Genomic DNA, 23503 nt, shown 5'->3' on the forward strand with positions numbered 1-23503 from the left:
GGTTTGGCTGCACTGTTCTTTGCGTTTAGGTATTGACGTTCTGATAACCCTAACTTGGCCTTGCTTAGTAACAAGAAAAAATATCCTTTGCCATTTTAATGTAATGAGGTTAGGGGGAAGAAGAGAAAACTACGTTTAAAAGCAGACCTCATCAAACTACAATAAAATATAAACTACTAAAAGTCTGGCTATCCGATAACCAAAGGCGTAAAATAATCTTTTAACATTTTTACTTTGTTTACATAGATGTGAGAGTGCTTTAAAACCATACTAGCATGCAGAGCTGATGTTCATGCACGTGCTGGAGTATGTTCTGATTCGTCAGTCTCCCACGATATTTGATTGGTATTTATCCCTGTTCCAGGTGTTGAATGTCTGGAATAGCATTCCTGCTTTGAAATATTTTTTCAAAGTGTAAGAAACAAAACAACAAATAGGGTGTGATTACCCCACTTCTTCCCCCAGACTCCCCCTTCCTCACACAGTTCATGCCGCATGCCACCTTCCTGGACTATTGGAAGTACCTCGGACCTTGCCTCCCCACCCTACTCTGGGCTTATCCGGTCATCTCCCATGCTGCAACCTGACAGAGAGCTGCAAGTTGCAAATCTGATCTTGTCACTACCACTCTCCACACTAAATCCCTCTAATGCCTCCCCCATTCTTTTTGGATAAATTCCTTCTGCTTGCATAGCCACATGCTTGTCTTCTTCAGCTTCACCTCACACTGTGGTCACCTGCCTTCTACTCACTCGGGGACTTCTCTCCATTGAAGAAGTTCTTCTCCCCTGTTCCAGGGCTTCCCCGCTGACGGTTGTATCTCCCCCATACCATGCCCAGGTGGCCATCTCATCCCACAGATGTCTTTCAGCTCCATCAACAATTATTTGGAAAGGCTTCCTTGATCCCCCAATTTAAGCCAGTTCTCTTGATGTAGGTGTCTTTCCTTCAGAATAATTATTTACATTTGAATCAAGATATGTTAGTTAATGTAATTATTTCACTATTATCATTTTCTACATAGCATTGTAAGTTCTATGTGAGCAGGGTTCTTGAAACCTATAAATAGTTTTGATCATTACCGTAAACTCAAAGCCTAGGACAGTGATTGCATGGGATAAATACTTAATATGTTGTATCAAATAACAAATGTTTGCCCTTATGTAAGCAGAGTAACCTCTGCTTATAAGTTTTGTTAACCTCTTAATTAATTATATGTTTCATTATAAGGGCTGACTCTTGTTACAAACACATTTTAAGTTGTGTCACTGTTGGTTAATTTATTCAGTTAAATATATTAATTCTGAAATTTATTTAAAATCAGAAAAATCATGATAATATTTATAAATAACCAATAACTCATAAAAACAAACAGAGTGGTATCAAGGGAATATCTCTACCTGCCAAAAAACAAGCAAACAAATAAAATCACATTTATCAGCTTTTCTATAAAGAGGTTTGTATTTAAATCTAATTTTAAATTATGATAATAATGGATTTTGAAGTGTTAAACAGAAATCCAAATATAGGTTGTATTTTCCATGCTCCTCAACTACAAAATTTAATTTTAGAGATGGCTAACCATCTATGAAGTGTTATTGGATTAGCGTGGTAACAATATTATGAAATAGAGTTTTTCTCACTTAAAATCCCAAAAGGAGCCCTGAACAAGTCATTTTAAAAAACAAAAAAAAATTACTGAATAATATTTTCACAAGAGTTAAACTAGATATTAAGTATAAATGAAAGTCTTCAAACATGTAATATATTAAAGTAACTTTCGTTATTTAAGCATTGCCAATAACATGCCAAAATTATTCTGACTTTTAGATTTTAGAAGAATTAAGTAAAAGAGATCAGCCAGGAGTTCTGTGTAACTTTGTGTAAGTTAAATTTCATCTGTGGTTTCCATGTCCAAAATAGAAATTTGAAAGATCCAACAGATCTGAAGATACACACCTTTAAATGGAAAAATGGTTGCTCTTTGTTTAATATTTGGTAAGATTTCAAAGTATTGTTTTTTCTTACATCTAAGTATGAAAGATTCCATCCCAACTTTGAAATGTCCTTTGCCCTCATATATGAAAATGTGCACGCATGTGCATTCATGAAGGGGAGAGAAATGATCGATGCTCTAATTAGAGCTGGCACAAAACCCGGACTAGGCAGCTGCTGTGAGCTTTGTCATTACAATTTTGACGTGACATATTATTTGGGAAATGTTGGGAGCATTCGAAGGCTGCCCCATCTAGGCCCCAACATGCTTAGCTCCAGACACTACCTCCACCAAAAAAGCATCACACAATACCACATAAAATTATTCAGATGTGTCCAACTTCTTCCATCACGTGGTTACTCCATACAACCTCAATAGATTCTCCGGCACCTGATCAATTTTGAGGCACTATTTGTCATTCTAAAGTGGTCAAGAACATGATGGCTACAACCCCTTGCTGTTCAGTTGCTTGTCTTATATTCAGATAATTTTTCAAAAGAATGAACTATTTCAAAAGGTTATGTTTTATAAAAAGTCACTTGAAAGTGGGATAAGATTTTCTATCTCAAACCATTCCTCTTCAATTATAAGTAGCAAAACCTGAAGAGACACAGGTCTTTATACTGACTTTAGACTCATTCTGTTTAGATAACTGTATCATAGAAGTATTAGATCAACAAAGGTTCGAATCATTTCTTCACTAAGTTTCACCCTCCCATCAAAATCCAATGCTCAGCTCTCAAAGTTAGCAGGAGATTTCAATGTCAGCAGAGCAATGATTTTTGTGCCTACAAGTTTTCTTTCCTAAGAGAAGAAAAAAATGGTAACTGTTAATCAACAGAAAATCCACCACCAGTGGAACAAACGTGTGCTTGCTAAAGTGGCATTTTCAGAACCCACGTTGAATCTTGAGCACAGAAACAAAGGCCTGTGCCTAGAGGCTCCTCCAGACCTTGTGCATTCCTAGAATCTTACAGGGCTATAATCTCTTTTCCATAAATCCCTATTCCAGAAGGTCTTTATTCCTGAAATTACATTACAATCTCTTTAAAACCAGATTTGGAGAGATGGTATGTGGAAATGTTTCAGTGAATCCTTGGCTATCTTTACATTTGTTATGAATGTTCCCTATCTTTGATATTTAACACACAAATGGAATTTATTTCCACACATTTGGCTAGCTTAATTCTGGGCAGAATTATTACAAGTGAGAGCTTAAGGGAACTATTGTGTTAAAAATGTTATTGGTAACATTTTTGTGTAGACTCTCATGAAGAGGATGTGTAGTCTATTTGTGGATGAAGAAGGTGGTGAATATATGCATGAATCAATAAGGAGAGAGATACAGAAATGGTTAGATGTTCACTAAGGCACTGTTCATCTTGGGAGGAAGTAGCAACAAATTAAATTACTAGCCACTTATGAGTGATTAATTTACACACTGAAATATTACATACTCATTTAAAGAAATGAATGAATCTGTGTACAATGATATGAAACAAATACATATAGGCCCAGAGACAGATCTACTTGTATGTTGCATAAGCATAGACAAACATTTAACACAATACACATCACTACTTAATTTCAGAGAATAAGATAATATTAGAATCTATTAATAATATTTGAATTTGTTTTTAAGAGTATATCATAACTATTTAAAAATAATGAAGGAAAAACGAGGAACATGCTATGTCAAGGACAGCTTGTATATTATACAAGCACAGACCTGGGGAACAGGGCGTCTAAAAACTTAAGGTAGCAGGTGGGAGGTAGAGCCCTAGACACAAGAAAAGAAACTTCTTCCACTGAAGTTTCACTTGATCTGGTCTTGCTGCATTTATAATGTACAATTGCACAATGTAGTTAAAATATTCCCTTACAATAAGAAGATACAACCTTTATAATAAATAAAAAATCAAGTCTACTACCATGTGTTAGCTGATTGGCAAATAACACTGCCAAAAGTAAAAATAAAAATAATGGATAATAATAGTAATAATAATGCAGTTTTTTTCTTCACTCAAACTAGCTTCCAATCATTGGAAAATATTGTTTGTCTTTGGTGTTGGTAACAAAATACTAATATTGACTGAATAATTATCTTTTTTATAATATTTCTTACGTTTTTCTTTAACATTTAATGTTTTTATTCTTTTCCTAAGGGAAAATGCCTGTGGACTTTGAAAGTCAAGAACTTCAGATAAATATCTGTTTTTTAAATCTCAGTTTTAATCATATCTTTTCACTGGTTTTTTGACTGCTGGCATTTATATTTGCTTTTAGCCTGGAATAATTGCTTCTTGTTTAAAATCCTCTGAATTTCTAAATTGAAATATTGGATTACTGCTCACAATGAAGGTTTGGAATTTTCTTCAAGATGCACATTTTTCTTTCTTTAACCTTTAAAGAAACGAGTTGAAGCACGTCATGGTATGTATTTCTACAGCAACCACTCTGCTTCTGCAATTTCAGACACTTTACACTGTCTTTCAAGAATAAATATCATTTGAGAAAGAGTGGCGGGGGTAGCACATCTCTCCAGCCTCAAACTATTCCTTCCTCAGGGCAGAATTTCCCCGTCACGCTCTCTTGTCATCCTCACCTTCTTCTTGTCTGAACTCATCAACATTTCAGCCAAATTACTGTGCTGCTAAGTCACTGGGAAGATCAGGACCCCACACCAAGATGATCACCTTAGAAATGCACAAAACCCTAGGATGGGTAAAGAGAGATCAAATATTTCAGATAGAAAAGTGGGATGTTTTCGTAGATAGGTAGCCTAAATGTCTACTCCGATCAGGAAAACTATCTTAAGCAGAAGTTGTAATTTGCCTTAATAATGAACCAAAAAGTGAACGCCAAAGTATCTGCCTTTAGTCAATTTAAATGTAGCAAATGAAATATGACTTAAAACAGGGTCAATCTTGAATACAAAATATCAACTTTCTGAACACATACAAATGTTTCCATAAATATATAAAATGTATTTGTATTTCATAGACAACTAAGGTACAATTTAAACTACATTTGTTTTTGCAAACACCTAAATTTCATTATCTGCCATTCATTAAGAAAAGGAGTTGAAAGAAAAAAAAATTTTAAACACTAATGTATAATTGCAATTTTGTTTTAAGCAACTGTGGAAATGGCATTTTTTTTGCATATTTGTATAACACAATAAATGTGTAGCCCACAGCCAAGGGGATTGCATAAATTTTCCCCTGGCATAGCTACTATTTCCAATCACGCCCAAGAGGATATTTTATCTGCTTTGTGTATATATATACATATATAATATATATATAATATATGCACACATACATCTTCAATATTTGTTAACATTAACATTTATTTTGTTTCCTGTTATGCGTGTGTATATGTGCTTTGATTTAATAATGTTAGTTAACATTTCCTTTTTCTGTAAATAATGATAGTATGATTTGAAAAGTCTGGCTCAATTCCCAGACTTAGGTCAGGCTAATATACTAATATATTTAGACCAGTTTACTGTTTTATTGGACTTTGATGTTGAGCTATATTTTTTGAAAGAGTATTTTTATGTTGCAAGTTCCAAAAAAGATCCTAAAAAAGACAAAGCCTTGTTTTCTTTTTATCTTTAACTGTAATAAGCAGTTGGATCTAATTTTGAAACTCCCACAATTTGCAGCATATATATTTTGGATTATGTGGGAGGCTAAAATTATATTGGACATGAGGAATTGTTCCTATCTTATTTTCTGGCATAAAATTTTGTTTTTCTTTATTGTTTTTGTATGTCTCAGAACTTCAGAAAAAGGAAGAGCATGCATCCACAATTAAAGAAAAAGTAATTATAAATTTATAATATCACAAGTGAACCCAACCTACTTCTCCTACTATTTTTGGTTTGGATATATTGCTAAATAGCATCATCGTTCTCTTAGACATGAGGTTGAAAATTTCTGGGTTACTGTTGACTTTTGTCTTATTCCTACTTTTTTAAGTCCTTTTGTTTATTTTTATTCTTTCTCTTATCACAGATTCTACTCATTTTTGTTCCTCTGTAACTATTACCTAAATACATTTGAGTTTCCTAATTGTCTTTTACAATTTACTTTCTTTCCTCTCCAATCTGTCATTAATTTTGAAGCCAAAACAATCTTGATCATAATATTTACTTCATTTTAATGATTTCTCATTGTCTAGTGTGTTGAGTTTGAGGAAGAATGCCGGTGTCCTATCTGTTACAGCTATATCTTAAAATTACTTCAGTGATTTTTAAATACAACAATCTCTGGACCATAACCTCGAGACTCTGATTCATTATGCAAGAGTAGACATGGGTCTTTGAATTTCTAACAAATGTCATTGTGTTTTAATTGTGCTAATGAAACCCTGCACTGGCAACCTAATAAAGTAGCCTACAAATAACTGGTAATCAATAAAATATTTGTGGAACAAATGAATTATTGATTCTTTGTATGAATAGCTCATTCTCAAGTAAACACCTGAACATCAACCTCTCCCACCCCACACCCCTTTTGAATTGTTCTTCATAAAACTTACTCCTGTGTGAAAGCATCTTCTGTGTGTGAATGTTTACTGTCTGCATCACCACATGGAATGTGAGATCCCTGAGGGCGGAGACTTGTTTGTTTTGCTCACCAGTGTCTCAGTGCCTGCAATAGCACCTGGTAAATCATAGCGTCTTCTGAAACACTTTCTGAATGGATATAGGAGTGCTAGGAAAAGCCTGAACATGGTAGATAAATGAGAAATCACCACCAGAACACCAAGTTCCTGGCATACAGTTACAAGGTCCAGCAACATAGTTTCTAAGAACTAGCTGTTCTCTAGATCAACTATACAGATTAGCAAGTCTTTTAACTAAGTGTTGAGCAGAGTACTGCTCTGAGATTTAGCACCTCAGTTTTTCAGGGCCCTGAAGACCGTGGATTGCTTCTAGAGATGGATTGTCAAATAGGAAGACTTTCTGCAGTTACAGAAATGGTCTATGTCTGTGATGTCCAACATGGTAGCCAAGTGTGTGTGGTTATTGAGTACTTGGAATATGGCTAGTGGCACTGAGGAACTAAAGTTTTAATTTCAGTTAATTTAATTTAAATAGCCTTAGGTTGCTAGGGTTTACCGTATTGGACAGTGTAGTTCTACAGTTATTCTTGTCTCCTCATATTCAAAATTATCTTATGATGCTATCATAACCTAAAGATTAGCCAGGGACCCTATCATGGCTATGGCAGTCATGTCCTGTGAAAAATTCCATTAATGGCATCCACGTTTTGTGATGTGTAGAGCAAAATCTCAGCCTCCCTGACTAAGGCCCGTTCCATGTGGATACCTGGCTTTCTCCCTCGTCTACCTCCCTCAGTGGAGAGTCCGCCTGCTGACAGTGCTCTCCTTAGGTGCCTGTCTCTGGCTGTCCTGGGCCATCTGCACAGAGTTGTGCATGAGCTCCACTGTGGGAAGTCTCTAGAGATGAGCTGAGCTTACCCCACACCAACTGAAGGAGTCTATCTTAGTCCTGAAGATCCCAAGTCATCCTCATATCCCCATGAATGTGAATGGAAGCTGGGCCTGCTCAGAGAATCATCAGGGCTCTTCATTGTGGCCTGGAGCCGACTGCCAAGGAATGCCTAGGAACACACTCAGTAAGAGTGCTGCCCTCAGGCCAGACCAGACTTGAACCCTGCAGAGAAATCCCATATATATGTCTGCAGTTGCTCATTTGGATGCTGTAAACTTAACGTTGTGAAAAATATAAAGACTTACGTTATCCGGTCTCTCTTGGGAAAATATGTAGGTTTAATCATTCCTGAATTTTCCTTAGTTCACACAGATTTATATCCTAAAAATTGGCATTGGGTAGGTGTGTCAAGTTATCGTTTTAAAAACATAGAAGCTTGAACAAGACATACCACTCCAGTCTAGAATGTCTATATGCAGAGTATCCACAAAAGAACCCACCTTCAAAATTCCTTCATGTCTATATGCCTTCAACATTCTTTGTCTTCAACGTTCTTTCATGTCTAGAATATCTATATGCAGAGTATCCACAAAAGACCCAAACTTCTTTCATTTAAAGAACCAAACTTCTTTAAATAAAAATGACTAGCAATAATGTAATATTTTACCATTTACGAAGAGTTTAACGATAACAATATTCATCTTGAGTTAATTTCTCATGAATAACATTCTCATTTCTTAAAATTTGCTGAATGGAAAGCCAGAAAGTAGAGTGAAGCGAGTAATGTGTGTGTGAGTAGTCACTGGATACATGCGTAACAGTGAGCAGGTTTATCAGCTCCTGCATGGCGCAGTGTTCTGATTATCTTTTGCTGCATAAGAACTACTCCCCAAATTAGTGGCTTCAAGTAAAAACTTACTATTGTATATGATGATTCTGTTGAGCCGGGATTTGGAAAGGGCACGCAGGAGGTCTCATTTCTTCTCATCTCTGCTTCACAATGCCTATAATTTAGCTGGGAGGACCCAAAAGGCTGGAAAAGCTGATGGGTGCTGTGTCTCTCCAGTCTTTTCAGGTAGGCAGCTTGGGGTTTCTTACAGCATGGTGGCCTCAGTGCAATCTGACATTTGTATGGCAGCACAGAGCACCCACAGTGAATGTTCCTGGAGACAGGAAGTGGAACATGTCAGAGTTGGAAGCCTGAGCCCAGTATATGGTTCAGCGTTACTTCTGCCATATTCTGTCAGTCAAAGGAGAACCTAGCCAAGGATCCCTCACGTTAATGAGGAGGAGACCTAGGCCCTCACCTCTCCCTGGGAGAAGGATCAAAGAGTTTGAATCTTGAATTCCCAGCAGGCAGACAGTTTTCCATTGTTATAAACCACCTGCCCTCACTCCATCTGCCTGTGCTAATTGTTTGCTCACAGGAATTTGTTTTGCACTGTGTAGAATTGGGATAACTTTGTGCTTATTTTGCAGTTAAAAGGGAGAGGCGCTAGGTTGGAAATTTTTAAAAAGCAAAGGTTTGAGAGCCAGTAAGACCTGGAGTGAACTCTCCTGTCAGTTATTTGCCAACTGTATGACAGCCATTTCTAAAAAGAAATGCAAACCTCAATATCCTCATCTATAAAAATAAAAAAAGAAGACTTATCTGGCTGAAGTATTGAGATTAAAAATATGACAAGTGCTAAACCCCACACATATTATGTGCTCCATTGATGTTGCTTATCCTTTCTCCCTTTTGCAGGATATAAAGGAATCTGAACACGACTGATATTTTCTTTAATTTTTAGATCCAGATATACATTGGGTAAAACTTCATAGGTTTTCAAAGGAACAGTCTTCTGAGCAAATCTGAAAACTCTCAAAACTCCATTGCTAGGTTACTCTTTATCTTTATATGAATTTAAATTCCTCTAGAAGTTAGATAAAACTGTAGTAAAGCTACATAATACTTTTGACATATTTTCAAGAGTAGACAAATTTCAATTAATTCATAAGATACAGGAATACCATTTTTCCAATTCAAATGCACCTCTTGGTTTCTGGAGTGTTAATAACCATTTACACTTACAGTTCAAACAATGCAATCTTGTAAAACATACAGAACTTACGAAGAGATACATAACTCTTTTTATGAAGCAAACGAGTAAATTATTTTCCTCAATCCCATGATTTACTTTTGTGTAGTGGGAATTTAAGGTAGTAGTTTTGCTTTCAAGTACCAACTTTTCAATACCTGTAGGTGCAAACCCAAGGTAGGTCTCACAGAGCTCCTCACTTAATAATCTGTTAATGTTTAATTCTTTATTTTTATTTATTTATTTATTTACTTATTTATTTATTTTGGAGACAGGGTCTCAGTCTGTTGCCCAGGCTGGAGTGCAGTAGCGCCTCAGCCTCCCAAAGTGCTAGGATTACAGGCGTCAGCCACCACACCCAGCCTGTTAATATTTAATCTCCTAGAAGGTGATCTTTTTTTTTCTTTTTTAAAAAGAGACAAATTGCAGCTCCTTCTCTGAGCTTTTCTAAACTACAGCAGACAACTTAAAATCTGACATGCCAAGATACAACCTTGTCTTAGTTTTCTATCACTGCTATAACAAATTAACACAAATTTTGTGGTGAAGAAACCCACACATTCATTGTTTCATAGTTCTCATCAGGCCGACAGATGTCTCACCTGGCCAACAGCAAGGAATGGGCAGGGCTGCACGCGTTCTGGAGGCTCCAGGGCAGGCTCCATTCTCTTGCCTGTCCCAGCTTTCGGAGGCCGTCTGCATGCCTTGGTTCGTGGCCTGTCCTCTGTCTTTAGAGCCAGCAATGTTGCTTCTCTGACCACTCTTCTTCCAGCATGCCCCTCTCTCAGCACAGCGTGGAGTCCTTCACTGATTATAAAGATGCCTGTGATTACACTGGACACAACAGGATAACCAAGGTCACTCTCCACCTCCAGGTCCTTAACGTTAGTCACATCTATGAAGCCCTTTTGTTACATAAGATCATATATCCACAGGTTTTCAGGATTAAGAACTGGACATCTTTGGGGGGTGGAGCAAAGAAATTTCTGCCAACCACAGCCCTTGACAGCATAATTAAAACATTGATTTTCATAAGATTTTCCTTAACTGAATTTCATTTTGCCTCAAAGGTGCAGATGGTCAGTCTTTGAGTGCCAAGTTTAGATGCTCATCTTATTTTTAATTTCTGACCAAGATTGATGATTACTTGAATATGTTGGCTACCCAAGTAATTTTATTTACTTTTACTAAAGAGGATAATTGTATTTCAATTAACAGATTCTCTTTAACAATAAAAAATTACAAATGTTAGCTGAGAGTGACAGATATGAAATAAATTTTAAAAGTCTAATCAATGCCTGGTGGAATAATTTGTGAAGCAAAATAATTAGAAACAATTTTCATTGAAAGGCACGCAGTATGTTAATTTCTTCCACTTAGCCTTGAACAAAGCTAAGGATGTTGGAATGAAAACAAGCTTATTGTCTTCTAATGATGACCATGCCTTGGAACACTCTTCCCTTCAGAGATTTGTCCCTGGTTTGTGGAATCACAATAAAATATTATGAAAATAATTGTGGGTAAACAGGGAGAAGCCAGACATGAAAAGAAGTGAGATCTTGTCCATATATCTATTTGCATGCAAATCTTGTTAGTTGTAAATAGACATGAACAAGAAATGGGGGAATAGCAGAATAATTTTTCCAAGTGCATTTTTTTAATCAAATCAATCCTTACTTTAAAAATTAATGTGAAATTAAGAAGGCAGCAGACATCAGTATGTTTCAGCATATATACAAGCAGAGGTAGGCAAGGCATCTACATTTTCTGCAAGTAGGACAGTTATCATCTCATTAGATAGTTAAGCACTATACCATAAGGTTCAATAATATTAGTGCTAGGCAGAACACTAAATTCAAAGTAGCTGGAGGACAGAAATTTCCTTCCTCTTATCATCATTCACGCTTTCTTAACTGCTTAGGTGTGTACTGTTAGTTCCTGGCTGCATTTTCTCCTCTTCAACTTACAAATTTTTCCTGTATTAAAACTAATTCTGCTCTGTCATATTTTATTTGGGCCTTATTTTCTAATAGTGACAATGAGTGTAAAAGAAATTCACATTATCCAATCCTATTTTATTTCTTTCAAGTAGTCACCAAATCCACAAAAATGTAAGGCCCAAAAATAATGTACCAATGGTGAAAATTTTAAACATTTCTGACACATAGATGAGGGGGATGTATATTTATGAAGTAATGAGCTTATTATAGGGGACCGAGTTTGATACTTTCTCTGCCTTCACATCGTTGTGAGAGTTTACAGATTTTACAAACTCAAGGTTATAAATTACTTTCCAATTATGGGTTCCCTACTCTGAAATAATTAAAGTAGATTCAAATGGTCTTTTTGGTAGCATTCCTTCTTTCTGTCATAGCACTAATAAAAGCCCTAAATTTGTCAAGAAAAAGAAAACGGAGTATCAAGTTGAATTTTTTGATGCGCAGGGGAACCGACTGAAGAATATTTTTCTAGCAATTGTCTAATTTACTTTCATCATACTTCTAAACATTCCAAAGCAATATTTAATCTTCTGACAGTTGTGTTTTCTCAGTCTCTATTGAATGCAAAGAGAATCACTCCATGTCTTTTTTTATTCCATATTGAGGGTTATTTTTAGTTTTTTATTTCTTGGATGATTTCTTCTTGGCTTTTACAATAAATTCCAGCTACTGGATTTTCACTTGGTTAATCTTCCTAACCAAAATTTGATCTACTTTTTTTGTTCCCAGGCTGGACATGTTTCTTAACTGGATTAATCATCTTGCTCATTGGAATTTTTTTTTTTTTCAAGAAGAGACTAGAGTTATAGTCTTGTTATATGTCTAATCAGAATAAACTATCAAGATTAAAATAATTGCTTAAGGATAAACAAACAGAATTTCTAATATATAGCAGGTATCTTTGTTATAGGTTAAGCAGTCTGTCCTCACTGAAAATGCTATTATTTTCCAGTTTTGGGGAAACTGGAATTTCTCTGTGTAGCCATGCTGGCAACTTGTCTTGGTTTCTTTTATTTATTTTTTTTACCCCCATGACTAATAATTTTGAAGTGCCTTTGACATCATGCCTTTTTTAACATTCTCATTTTTAAGTCAACTAACAAAATACCAAACAACACATTCATTAATATTATCTACTATTTATTACATATTTATAAATTATAGAAGTTGGACTGGTAAAATTATTTTAGAAATCCTACATATATAAAATAAAACAGCTCACCCATGTACCCTCAACCAAAATATTCTATTTTTATTCATGTATTTATTTTAAATTATTTTGAGACAGAGTCTTGCTCTGTTGCCCAGGCTGGAGTGCAGTGGTGCCATCTGGGCTCACCACAACCTCTGTCTCCTGGGTTCAAGAGGTTCTCCTGCCTCAGCCTCCCAAGCAGCTGAGATTACAGGCCCGCACCACCACACCTAGCTATTTTTTTTTCTTTCTTTTCTTTTTTCAACACAGAGTCTCGCTCTGTCACCCAGGCTGGAGTACAGTGGCGTGATCTCGGCTCACTGCAAGCTCCGCCTCCCGGGTTCCCGCCATTCTCCTGCCTCAGCCTCCCGAGTAGCTGGGACTACAGGCGCCGCCACCACGCCCGGGTAATTTTTGTATTTTTAGTAGAGACGGGGTTTCACCGTGTTAGCCAGGGTGGTCTCGATCTCCTGACCACATGATCCGCCCACCTCAGCCTCCCAAAGTGCTGGGATTAGCTGTGAGCCACCGCACTTGGCCATTCAATTTTTAAAATACTGTTTGAAAATTGAGTTGAAGCTGTTATACAGACAATAAGACTGTGTGGCCAATGCACTTTATATTGATCGAGGTGAAGGATATAGGACTGGAATAAATGGTATAAAATTTGGACTAAGAACCAGTTACAGGACAAATAACATATTAGCACAGATTTGATATGAGATTTACCTAGATGATACCAAGAGGGCTTCTAGGAAATTTTCATCCTTTCATACAAAAATTAAATTGATGGATTCAGAATTTCAAATAAGTTTTCGCTACTTACTTGAAAATAAGAAAGGGAGCGCTATTTGTCTAGAAAGTTGGTTATATTACATGATAAGGCATTTAAAAACATTTCGTGGTAGCTTATACAGATATATCATGAACATAAATCAAAGATTTTACTTGATTAATAAGAGAAACAAGATGTTACAACCGATTCAAAGGCAAATTTAAAGTCATATATAGGTAGAACTGGTCGATTCACAGAACAATAGTCCATAGCATTCTCACTGGACACAATTACTTTGCATTTTTCTGAAAGAAAGTCAATTGCATTTATGCCATATTTTTAAAATTTTACAAAGTTGTAAAATAGCTCAAAGATGATGAAAGGCAGAGAAATCTTGGAAGCCTCTGCTAGTCACGTGATTTAGTAATATTTACAGCTCATTTCAGTCTTTCACAACTTTCTCCTGCATTCACTATCACACTCCATTCTCTTTCCACACCAAAATAAGAGGAATCATTTAGCCCTATCTAAGATCTCATAAAATACTAATATAACTTAAGATCCCCTCGAAAAACTACCTTGTGGTCAGCACAGTAGGAAAGGCCCCTTGATGGGGAAGAGGAAACTTCCCAACACTCGCACAGGAAAGGGAGGAACGGACCATTTCATCGTGAGGTTTGGAGCTTTGGAAAGGCTATGCACGTGTTATGTAAGTATGGTATAGGCAATCCATTTCATGAGGAATCAAGAATGAGGCATCACGATTAATTTTTTCTTGCCATCTTAATATTTTTGTTTTACTGTAATTAAATAACCCAACATATAGTCCGATCCAGAGAGAGAAGCCACCCTTCCTTTGGGCTTAATCTCAAAACACAGACGTATATATTTCAATTAACAGATGACATTTGAATCTCTGAGGGAATTTTGTTTTAACCAAAAACCTCTGAAAAATTAAGTAAAATGGACAATTCCTACAATCGCTCCACAATCACTAAACCAACATGTATGTTAAAAGATGTGATAGAGTTAATGTGTATTATACATCCACTTAAATACTGTTGCAGCAAAGGAGACAGAGAGAAGAAGGAAGAGAGAAGGTAACAAGGAAAGAAGGATGGAAGAGAGGGCATGAGGACAGTTATTTGGAAATGGCACAGAGGCATTTACAGAGATCATTATATCCTTGGGTCCTTTACCTTCCTCAGCCCTACGCAGAGTATATAACTTCTTCGTTTTAAACTTTTCACCAGGAGAAAGCTAAATGCTAATCTTGGAACTTAAGAAAGCAACTTCTCTGGGCTTTTTAATATTAGATTATATTTCATGTTGAACTTTTCTCTAGCTCAGAAATCATTTGTCTATTACACAGCAACCATTTTAAAACTTTCTGTTTTTGAAAAAGTATCCACTGGCTTCTTCATATTTTCTCATGCAGTAGTTTTTCTTGAATTTTGTTTTATATAAAAATTACTAGGAAAGTTTGTTGAATTTTCATATTTCCAGGCCTCCCATCATCAGTAAATCTGGATCACCCTCAGAATACCCATCTTTGTCAAGCATCTTTGGTGATAATGCTGTGTGCCTCTTTAGAACTACGAGACTATTGAGAAGGAAATATGTGAAAAATAAGCCTGCCCATATACAACAATAACATGGGAAAGGAACAATGTAAATTTCACACTGCCTACGTGTGTGTGTGTGTGTGTGTGTGTGTGTGTGTAGGTGTTTTAAATATAAAACACTTAAAACCATTTCCTGGATTATTTTCAACTGTTAGACCTAGTAGTGAAGCTGTACCAAGCTACAATATCTGATGCTATCTATCTGTCTTTTGCCTCTTATGATAATTATTTAATTATCTATTCACTTGGGTAACGGGACTTTTTCCCCTAAATAATGCTGTTATTTTCTTTATGTTAGGCTTTACGAGTGTAAGCAAAATTGCATTTTTTAAACTTTTTTAGAATAGTATACACATTAAGTTAAAATCAATAGAAAAATGTTATTTTTTAAATTGTTCTGAAAATAATTTTTAACCAGATAATTTAATGTCGCCTTTCATGTTTTATCTGACGCTATTTAAATTTGTCATTTACCATATTCTTAAAGTCCTTTAGTTTGCCATGCAAAAAAAGTATAGCCAGGCAGCTAGAAAATGGAAAAGTCACTCACTGAAATTATATTTATAGGCATAGCAACAGAACTATTACAGAGTAATTCCACAGTGATTTTTAGTCATACTGATGAGCTATAATCTGTCTATAAAGTAGTAGAGGCTATAGTTTATTGGTGTGAAGCAAAGTTAAATTTAGATGTGGTCTGTAAGAAGTTATTTCTATTCATTTTCAATCTAGAGTTCCAATCAAAGCTGCCTAATCTTTGTACTACAGGAAAGCTACTTAAATAAGTTCTACCATCTCTAAAAGGAAGTGAAATTATTCAACTTCCCTATCAAACTTTCCTTTGGAACAAGGAATTAGGCAAGAATACATTGTAGGTATGATTGTGTGAAGTTTCATGCTAGACGCTTACCTGGCCAGAGAGTTAGACTGTACAACTCTGTAACAGATGGTCTAATTTAAACTATGTATATATTTTATTTTTCCATGTTGAGTATTTCTATGACATCCTATTTATCAGGTTATAAAATTTTCCATGACAACTTTTATTATTATAAATAATGAAATTATTTATTTATACTGAATGAATCTTTGATACATTGAGAATAATGCCAATGGGCCTATGATGTTTCCCAAGTCCTTCAATAAATATCTAAACCATATAATTGCAGGCATCACATAGGAAGACAGAAATTGTTTCGATTTGCTAAACATCTTTCAAAAGATTTTATTCAAAACACTGCTTATTACTAGAAAGTATGTCTCCGTGTGTGTGTGTGTGTGTGTGTGTGCGCACGCGTGTGTGTGTATTTTAAGAACATGGTCATTTGTAATACATAGATGTCATCTTACTAACGGCAGTATTCTGCTTCTTCAAGATTATCTCAAGGCAAAGGGCAATAGATTAATCAATAAATGACAATGCTCTATCAACTTGAATTTTAAAATAAAATCAGATATTGCTACAAATTCATAATCAATTATTTCACAGTGAAATTAATCAGTTTAAGGGTTTGGGGGTTGACTGACTAAAGCCAGCAATCATGTGTATCTAAAACAAAATCTGACATGCATAACTTTACAATGATATGAAACAAATCAGCTGCAAGAAAATACTCCAGGATGGAAACAGTTAAAATTGCAATTACTCTTTTCAAGTTGGAATTGAGAATTGGGGAAGAGAGGAAGTTGGAGAAAAGCCAGAGTCAAAATTTTGGTGAGAAATAAAGAATAGTTGAAGGAGTGTTTTCACAAGTGTCCTTAAGGCTTCGAAAATGTCATTCCTCTTCTGGAAATCTCATGACTTTTAAAAAGTAAAAGACAAACTTTATGATCACTCTGAAATTAAGCAGAAGATTGTATTTCCCTCTTTGAACACTCAGTTCATTTTTTTCTAGACATTCCAAGGTGATTCTAAATGGCACTTTGCACTGTCATTTTAAAAGAATTTCTCAGATATTTGCTGGGCACTTTATGGAAGGAGACACTGAGGTAACGATGTTAAGCTGCATACTCATAGAGAGATAAGAAAGCAGAAGTTAAGTCAGCCTTAGAAACCAGATCTCCAGACTCCTGGGCCTTCATTCTTAAGCCACACTCTCATTTAATATATCCACTGTGGCTTTTACCGTGACAAAAAACGTAATTAGATCCATGAATGCAGAGCTGTGGAGGGCACTATTAGCATTACACATTATCTTTCATCTCGGAATCTCACAAAGCTTTATTAAACTGTTCAAAAAGGAAGTGTTATTGTTCCCAGGTACCTCTCTCTCCCCAAAAGATAGCTCAAGTGGATTTATCAGGTGGCTAAATGCGCGTACTAAAGAGGTTAAATTTAATTCAGGAGAGGATCTTTCCCTTAGGAACACAGAAGCTATTGTAGTGTTGGTGCTAAAATGGTTCTCTTGTCAGAGGAGTTATGTCTTATGAGATCCTCTAAGCACATTTACGAAAGGAGAGGAACTTGACCACAGAAACTGTGTTTGATACATTTGAGCAGCAAAGTAAATTTTCATTCCATGGCATGCTGTAATGGGGGAAGGTAAAAATATCTCAGATTGATCAACTCCACTAAATTATATTAATCAAAGGCTGTATTTATGAAGGTAAATTAAAGAAAAAATTAGAAATAATCTGAGTTATTTAGGGTGAAGAATATTACATTATGAATCTTTAAGGCAAATTGAAATCCAATCATTTCTTATTTAAAAAGTTTAATATATAAATACTCTCAGTTATATTTAAGACAGAAAGTAAGATGTTGGTAGTGTCTTTATTGGAATATCTATTTACAGAACTTAGGAGAAAAAATGTGTGTGTAATGGCTTCAATTATTCACTTTTATTTTGTGTGTTTTGCACAAAGAAAAACTAAGAACTGCACACTAAATTTTCATGAATGCACACACACACACACACACACATATATATACACCCACCTTTTTAAATGGGTGATGATGATAGGGGAGAGGACTATTAAAATAACTCTAAATAATATTTATTGTAGTGTCTCATTCTCATACTAATTTATTAAAATTTTATGTCAATAATTCTCCACATTAATATATATTTTTTCAGGCTCTTTCAGAGACATTTTTACTCACGATTTGGAAAAACCAACAAGAGAAGAAAAAAGAAATTCTTATCTGAAACTTGAACTTATCAAAACTCACTTGTCTAGAAATTAGCCTGGGAATATCCAGGCACTGGAATTTCTCACTTTTTTTCCTTCTCCCTCTCAACTTCAGTACTGAGATGAGAAAGTCATTTCCAAATGTCTATGTTTTGAATTTTTAAATAGACCAAATTTAGAGTCATATAAAGATATAATAATTAGCTTTCTTAATAATTTTCACCCAGAGGTACTCTTACAGAGAATAAAAACAACAGCAGCAGCAAAGCCTTTTCCTCATTCACTTGTACCAAAAAACGAGAGTCTGCTAAAAAAAAAAAAAAAAAAAAAAAAAATTACATATGAGGTACTACAAAATGGGAGGTCCACAGGCCTAATTCTCCCTCTGGGTGATTTATGATGTGGGTGTAAAACATGAAGTGGGTGTTTTAAAAAATAATAAAAAGAATCCTTCCTTTATCTCATTCTAAATCTGATGAATGGCTACAAATAGGGCATGAAATTTGGGGCCAGCCACAGTTCCAATTATTCCTAATTTCCTTATACCCAACGCATATGATTGAGTTAGAGTACCTGGTGAGTACTCCAGCTCAAAACGTTTGAGTCTCAGCATGATTCCAGTCCCTGCCTTAGTTTCTCCAGGCTCCCATTGATTGGTGTCAAGCACAGTTCCCTCACCCCCTATACAGCCCCCGTATTCCCAACTCACCACCCGCCAGGGGCTCCTGTCAGCACCCAGGAGCGTTTTCGTAGCCCTCTACTGCTTACAGTTACGTCTGTAAACTGTTCTGAGGACTCCTCAGCAACATTCTGATGAAATTTGTTAGTAGCCACAGGCTAGTGGAAGAACATCATCACTCTTTTGTTTTCTCCTGTCTGCCTCCTGTAGTTCTCCCTATAACCTGGTGGCTTACATCTTTCAATCAGGCTCATTTTGTATAAAGCAGGCCTTTATGTCAGAAGCTGAGACCTCCAACAGATGGAACTGAAAACCATCCTGCTACCAGACCTCGGATCCGGAAGGTCAGTCTTGGTGCTTGTTTTTCCCAGAGTCACTGAGGCTCTTCAAGGCTGTGACACCTTACCTTTGGTGCAGTCTATCAAATAGAATTTCTACTCTCCCTAAATTATATTTCCTCCAGTGCAGATTAATTAGTGATTTACTTCTGGGTTACATACCTAAAATATATTGGTTATAAAAATAATCCTATGCAAATGCCAGTCACATAAAAATGAACTGAATGTAAAAATTAGAAACTCACCAGGCACAGGGGCTCATGCTTGTAATCCCACACTTTGGAAGGCCAAAGTAGGAGGATTGCTTGAGCCCAGGAGTTCAAGACCAACCAGGGAAACCTAGACCCCATCTCTACAAAGAATTTAAAAATTAGCCAGGCATGTTGGAGCACGCCTGTAGTCCCAGCTACTTGGAAAGCTGAGGAGGGAGGATCCTTTGAACACGGAAGGGATTCTTCAGTGAGCCAAGATCACAGCGCTGCACTCCAGCCTGAGTGACAGAGACAGTCCCAAGTTCCTGTCTCAAACAAACAAACAACCTATAAACTAAAACATTTAAAAAATTTACTTATGACAGAAAAACATGATTTGTGAGATAGGTATCTATCAGGTATCTACCAGAGCAATTTTAATTCCTAAAAATAGGCACATAGTTTTTTAAATAATAGAATATCATGAGAGTCATTTCCAAAAGGCATGATTCTGTGTCTTGAACATTAATTCTTTTGCTTGTAAAATTTCATTAAAAATTTATTTAACTTGTTATGTTTAAGACTTTGCCTCAAGCCAAAATAGAATCTATCATTTAAAATATTTTTCAAAATATCTCTACTGTGTAGTATTATTTAACAGTCTGTAATGATAGTTAATACTATGAAATATATTTGGTTTCTTGGTCATTTGTGACCATCCAGTTAGGCAATTATTTTCAGCCAAAGCAGCCCATAAGAAATTTTAAGCTGAGTTTTCTTAGAACAACATCTAACAATATAGCTGCACTTCAATGAAAAAGGATTGTTTCTTACACAAATGTACGTTATACAGATGTACTTTTCTAAAAAACCTTTTCTTCAGATTTACCAGGAAGATTACGGTGTGTTTCTTTAATTAGAGGATTTCTGCAATTGTGTGGTTTACTGGTCTGTACAGGAGCTTCCCTTAGTACATGTTCAATAATCAGTTGGTATTGAGGAGTGCTGAAACCTGTGCTAATTTCCCAACTGAAGAGAGCAGATGCATACTCACCCATTTGTACTTTTACAAACTAGGACCATAGCAGCTTTTCTCAGGGGCTCCTATAAAATTCCAAAGAGAAAGGGCACTCTGTTCTTTTCTGTTCAAGAATAGACTTGATTACACGTTTTGGTGCATGGGGTTTAAAGGAATATAGGAAAAGGGAGTCTCCAGTTGCCTACATTTAGAGACTAGACCCTTCTCTGCACTTTCCATGGAAGGATAGTGTGAAAGATATTTTAAACCAATTGATTTATCTTGCTTTATTTCTGAGCAACTTGACTCCAGCTATATTGCAATGAAAAAGAATTTTAAAATGGCAGAAACTCTGATTTGTCCTGTGCCCCTTCTTCTAAATTCCAGGAGTCTATGTCCCTTGACAGTAGGACTTTGCTTTGCTATTTCGTTATGCCAAACACCAATACCAATGCCTGGCATATAACAGATGCTCACCTATTTGTTGGCTGAAAAAAATGGGTGATCTTCAATTTTTAGTCAAACTCACCCACTCTTGTCTCCTCATTTGCATTGTTTTTTGTCTCACAGATTGATTATCTCATTAATTCATGTATTTGTTGATTCATCCATTCATTCAACAACTATTCACTGGGCACTAACATATACTTATGATTTGTTCAGAGTTCTCAGAATTCAGTGGTGCACAGGACCACTTATCTTTATCTCTTTACCTTCGCTGTAAATTTCTCCTCACCTTTTAGAACACAGTCCCCATCTTACCATTCGAGGTTGCTTCCCAAAACAAGTACATAGCTTTGTTTCTGTTGGTATTGTTTCTTGGTTTTTTAAAGGGTTTTTGCCAATCACAATTAAAAAAAAAAAAAAAAAAATAGGAAAGGCCGAAAGAGCAACAAACACTACAGAAGTGTAAGAATGCTAGAAGGTCCTATCAGTATTGTCTGTGATCTATAATTCCTGACACCTTTATTGAAATTCTTTAGGACTTTATATTGGCTTCTTAGGGCTGACATAATACACTATTGCAAACTGAGTGGTTTAAACCAGTTTCAGTCAATTTATCGTCTCACAGTTCTGGAGGGTAGAAGTCTGAAATTAACACACAGGCTGGTTCCCACTGGATGAAGAATCTGCACCATGCTTCTCTCCGACCTCCTAGTGGTGTCCAGCAATGCACCACCTTCCTTGGCTGGCAGGCACATCAGTCAATCTCTGCCTCTGTCTTCACATGATCACCATTCCCTGTGGCTCTGCTCCTCTTCCTAGAAGGACATCAGCAATATTGGATGTAGAGCCCACTCTACTCTAGTATTACCTCCTTTTATTTAAGTACATCTACAATGACCCTATTTCCAAATAAGGGCACATTCTGGGGTTCTGGAAACGACATAACTTTTGAGGGGACACCATTTAAACCAGTAGAGACTACTTTTGTGGATTTTAAGAAACTCATAGGAAGAGTTTACTTCGTCCTATTTTTCTCTGATGTCCTCTTTAGCAGAAGCCTTTATAAAATCCTTTATCTATAAGTACCCCTGAAAATAAAGTAGGTCAGAATAATAGGTCATTTTTCAATGACAAAATATTTTATAACACATAGTATTTATCATTTTAGCACATAACAATTTTCAGCAAGTAACATCTTATAAATTGAAATAGATTAAAATTGCCTGTCATTAAAATTTCATTTCTTTTTCTTCTAAATAAAAATGGATGATTTTAGTCTTTTGGAGGCTGTCATTTTCTAAATCAGTATTTGAATAATGGTAGATTGTGGTAGTGAAATGAGCTATGTAAAGTAGCAGATACAGTGTTTTACCTTTTCTGGCTTGTGTAGTACATGGAATTTTACATGTGTTTTTGGTTCCTAAGAGTCGTTGAGGAAGGAGAGGAATGTCAATGGTAGACATTTACCACTTGGTTTTGGTTTGCTGACACCTGTATTAGGGTTCTCCAGAGAGATGGAACCAATAGGATAGATATAGATGACAGATAGATAGATAGATAGATAGATAGATAGATAGATAGATAAAGAGAGCATTTGTTAGGAGAATTGGCTCATTTGATTACAGAGCCTGAAAAGCCTCTGGACAAGGCATCTGCAAGCTGGAGATCCTGGCATGTGATGGTGTGGCCCTGGAAGCCAACCGTGTAACTCTCAGACCAAGATCCAAGGAGTAAGAACTCAGCTACGGGAAGTGCGGTGCTAGTACACTAGTCCTAGAGTCCAAAAAGTAGAGTTCTGCTGTCCAAGAGCAGGGAATGAAGAGTAAGTTCCAGCCCTAAGAAGGAGAAACACACACATTCTTTCCTCTATCTTACTGATCCATCTGGGCCATCAGCTGATAAGATGGCTCTGCCCATGGCGAGGAGGGATCTTCCTCAGTCAGTCCGCTGACGCAGATGCTGAAGTCTTCTGGAAACATCCTCACAGAAACACCAAAAAATCATGCTTTACCAATTCTTTAGGTATTTCCATAATCCAGTCCATTTGACATCTACAATTATCACAGCACCTAAACCAGCCTCCTCTTTGAGCAAGATCTCCACATGTTAACCTAGTAATGTGAATCTCCATTTCAAACAATACTCTTCTTAGTATTGAACTCCTTGGAAACCTTTCTTTACAGGAGGTAAAGGTACATATTAATAGGGCCATTGTGTTTTTTCATTTTGCTTTATAATAGCAATAGTCTTGGGCACACTTTATTCAAAACCCAGTGTCAGGACCGGTGAAAATAGTTGAACTAAAGTATTTCATTTATTCCTCCCAAGAAGTCTGGTGAACATGCCATTGTCATTCTACTTTAAAGAAGATTTGGGGTCTTAACTTTGTTCTGTTGGTTGTTAACAGTACCACAAGTGAGTGGAGGAGCACGGATTTGAATTAAAACCCCTATAACTCCAGGGACTTTTGTCTAAACTCAAGCACATACTGTCTGTCCCACTCTCTGAAGTGGCTATTTCATATATGTTTTTATTCATTAAAACTGTGATCCTCCTGTCCAA

At 36.1% G+C, this 23503-nt stretch overlaps 1 protein-coding gene across 1 annotated transcript in view; it reads left to right on the top strand.

Annotated features, from left to right (window-relative positions):
* DAOA (D-amino acid oxidase activator) overlaps positions 1–18603 on the top strand; it is a 43697-nt gene extending 25094 nt beyond the window's left edge. Inside the window, 4 exon segments of the mRNA XM_021929441.2 lie at positions 9257–9276; positions 9279–9345; positions 14587–14730; positions 17032–18603. Of these exon segments, the coding sequence (XP_021785133.2) occupies positions 9257–9276; positions 9279–9345; positions 14587–14730; positions 17032–17161 (361 nt within the window). The 3' untranslated portion in view covers positions 17162–18603.
* Positions 18604–23503: the final 4900 nt, after the last annotated feature.

Source organism: Papio anubis, chromosome 15 (genome assembly GCF_008728515.1).
Source record: "Papio anubis isolate 15944 chromosome 15, Panubis1.0, whole genome shotgun sequence".
Lineage (NCBI taxonomy): Eukaryota > Metazoa > Chordata > Mammalia > Primates > Cercopithecidae > Papio > Papio anubis.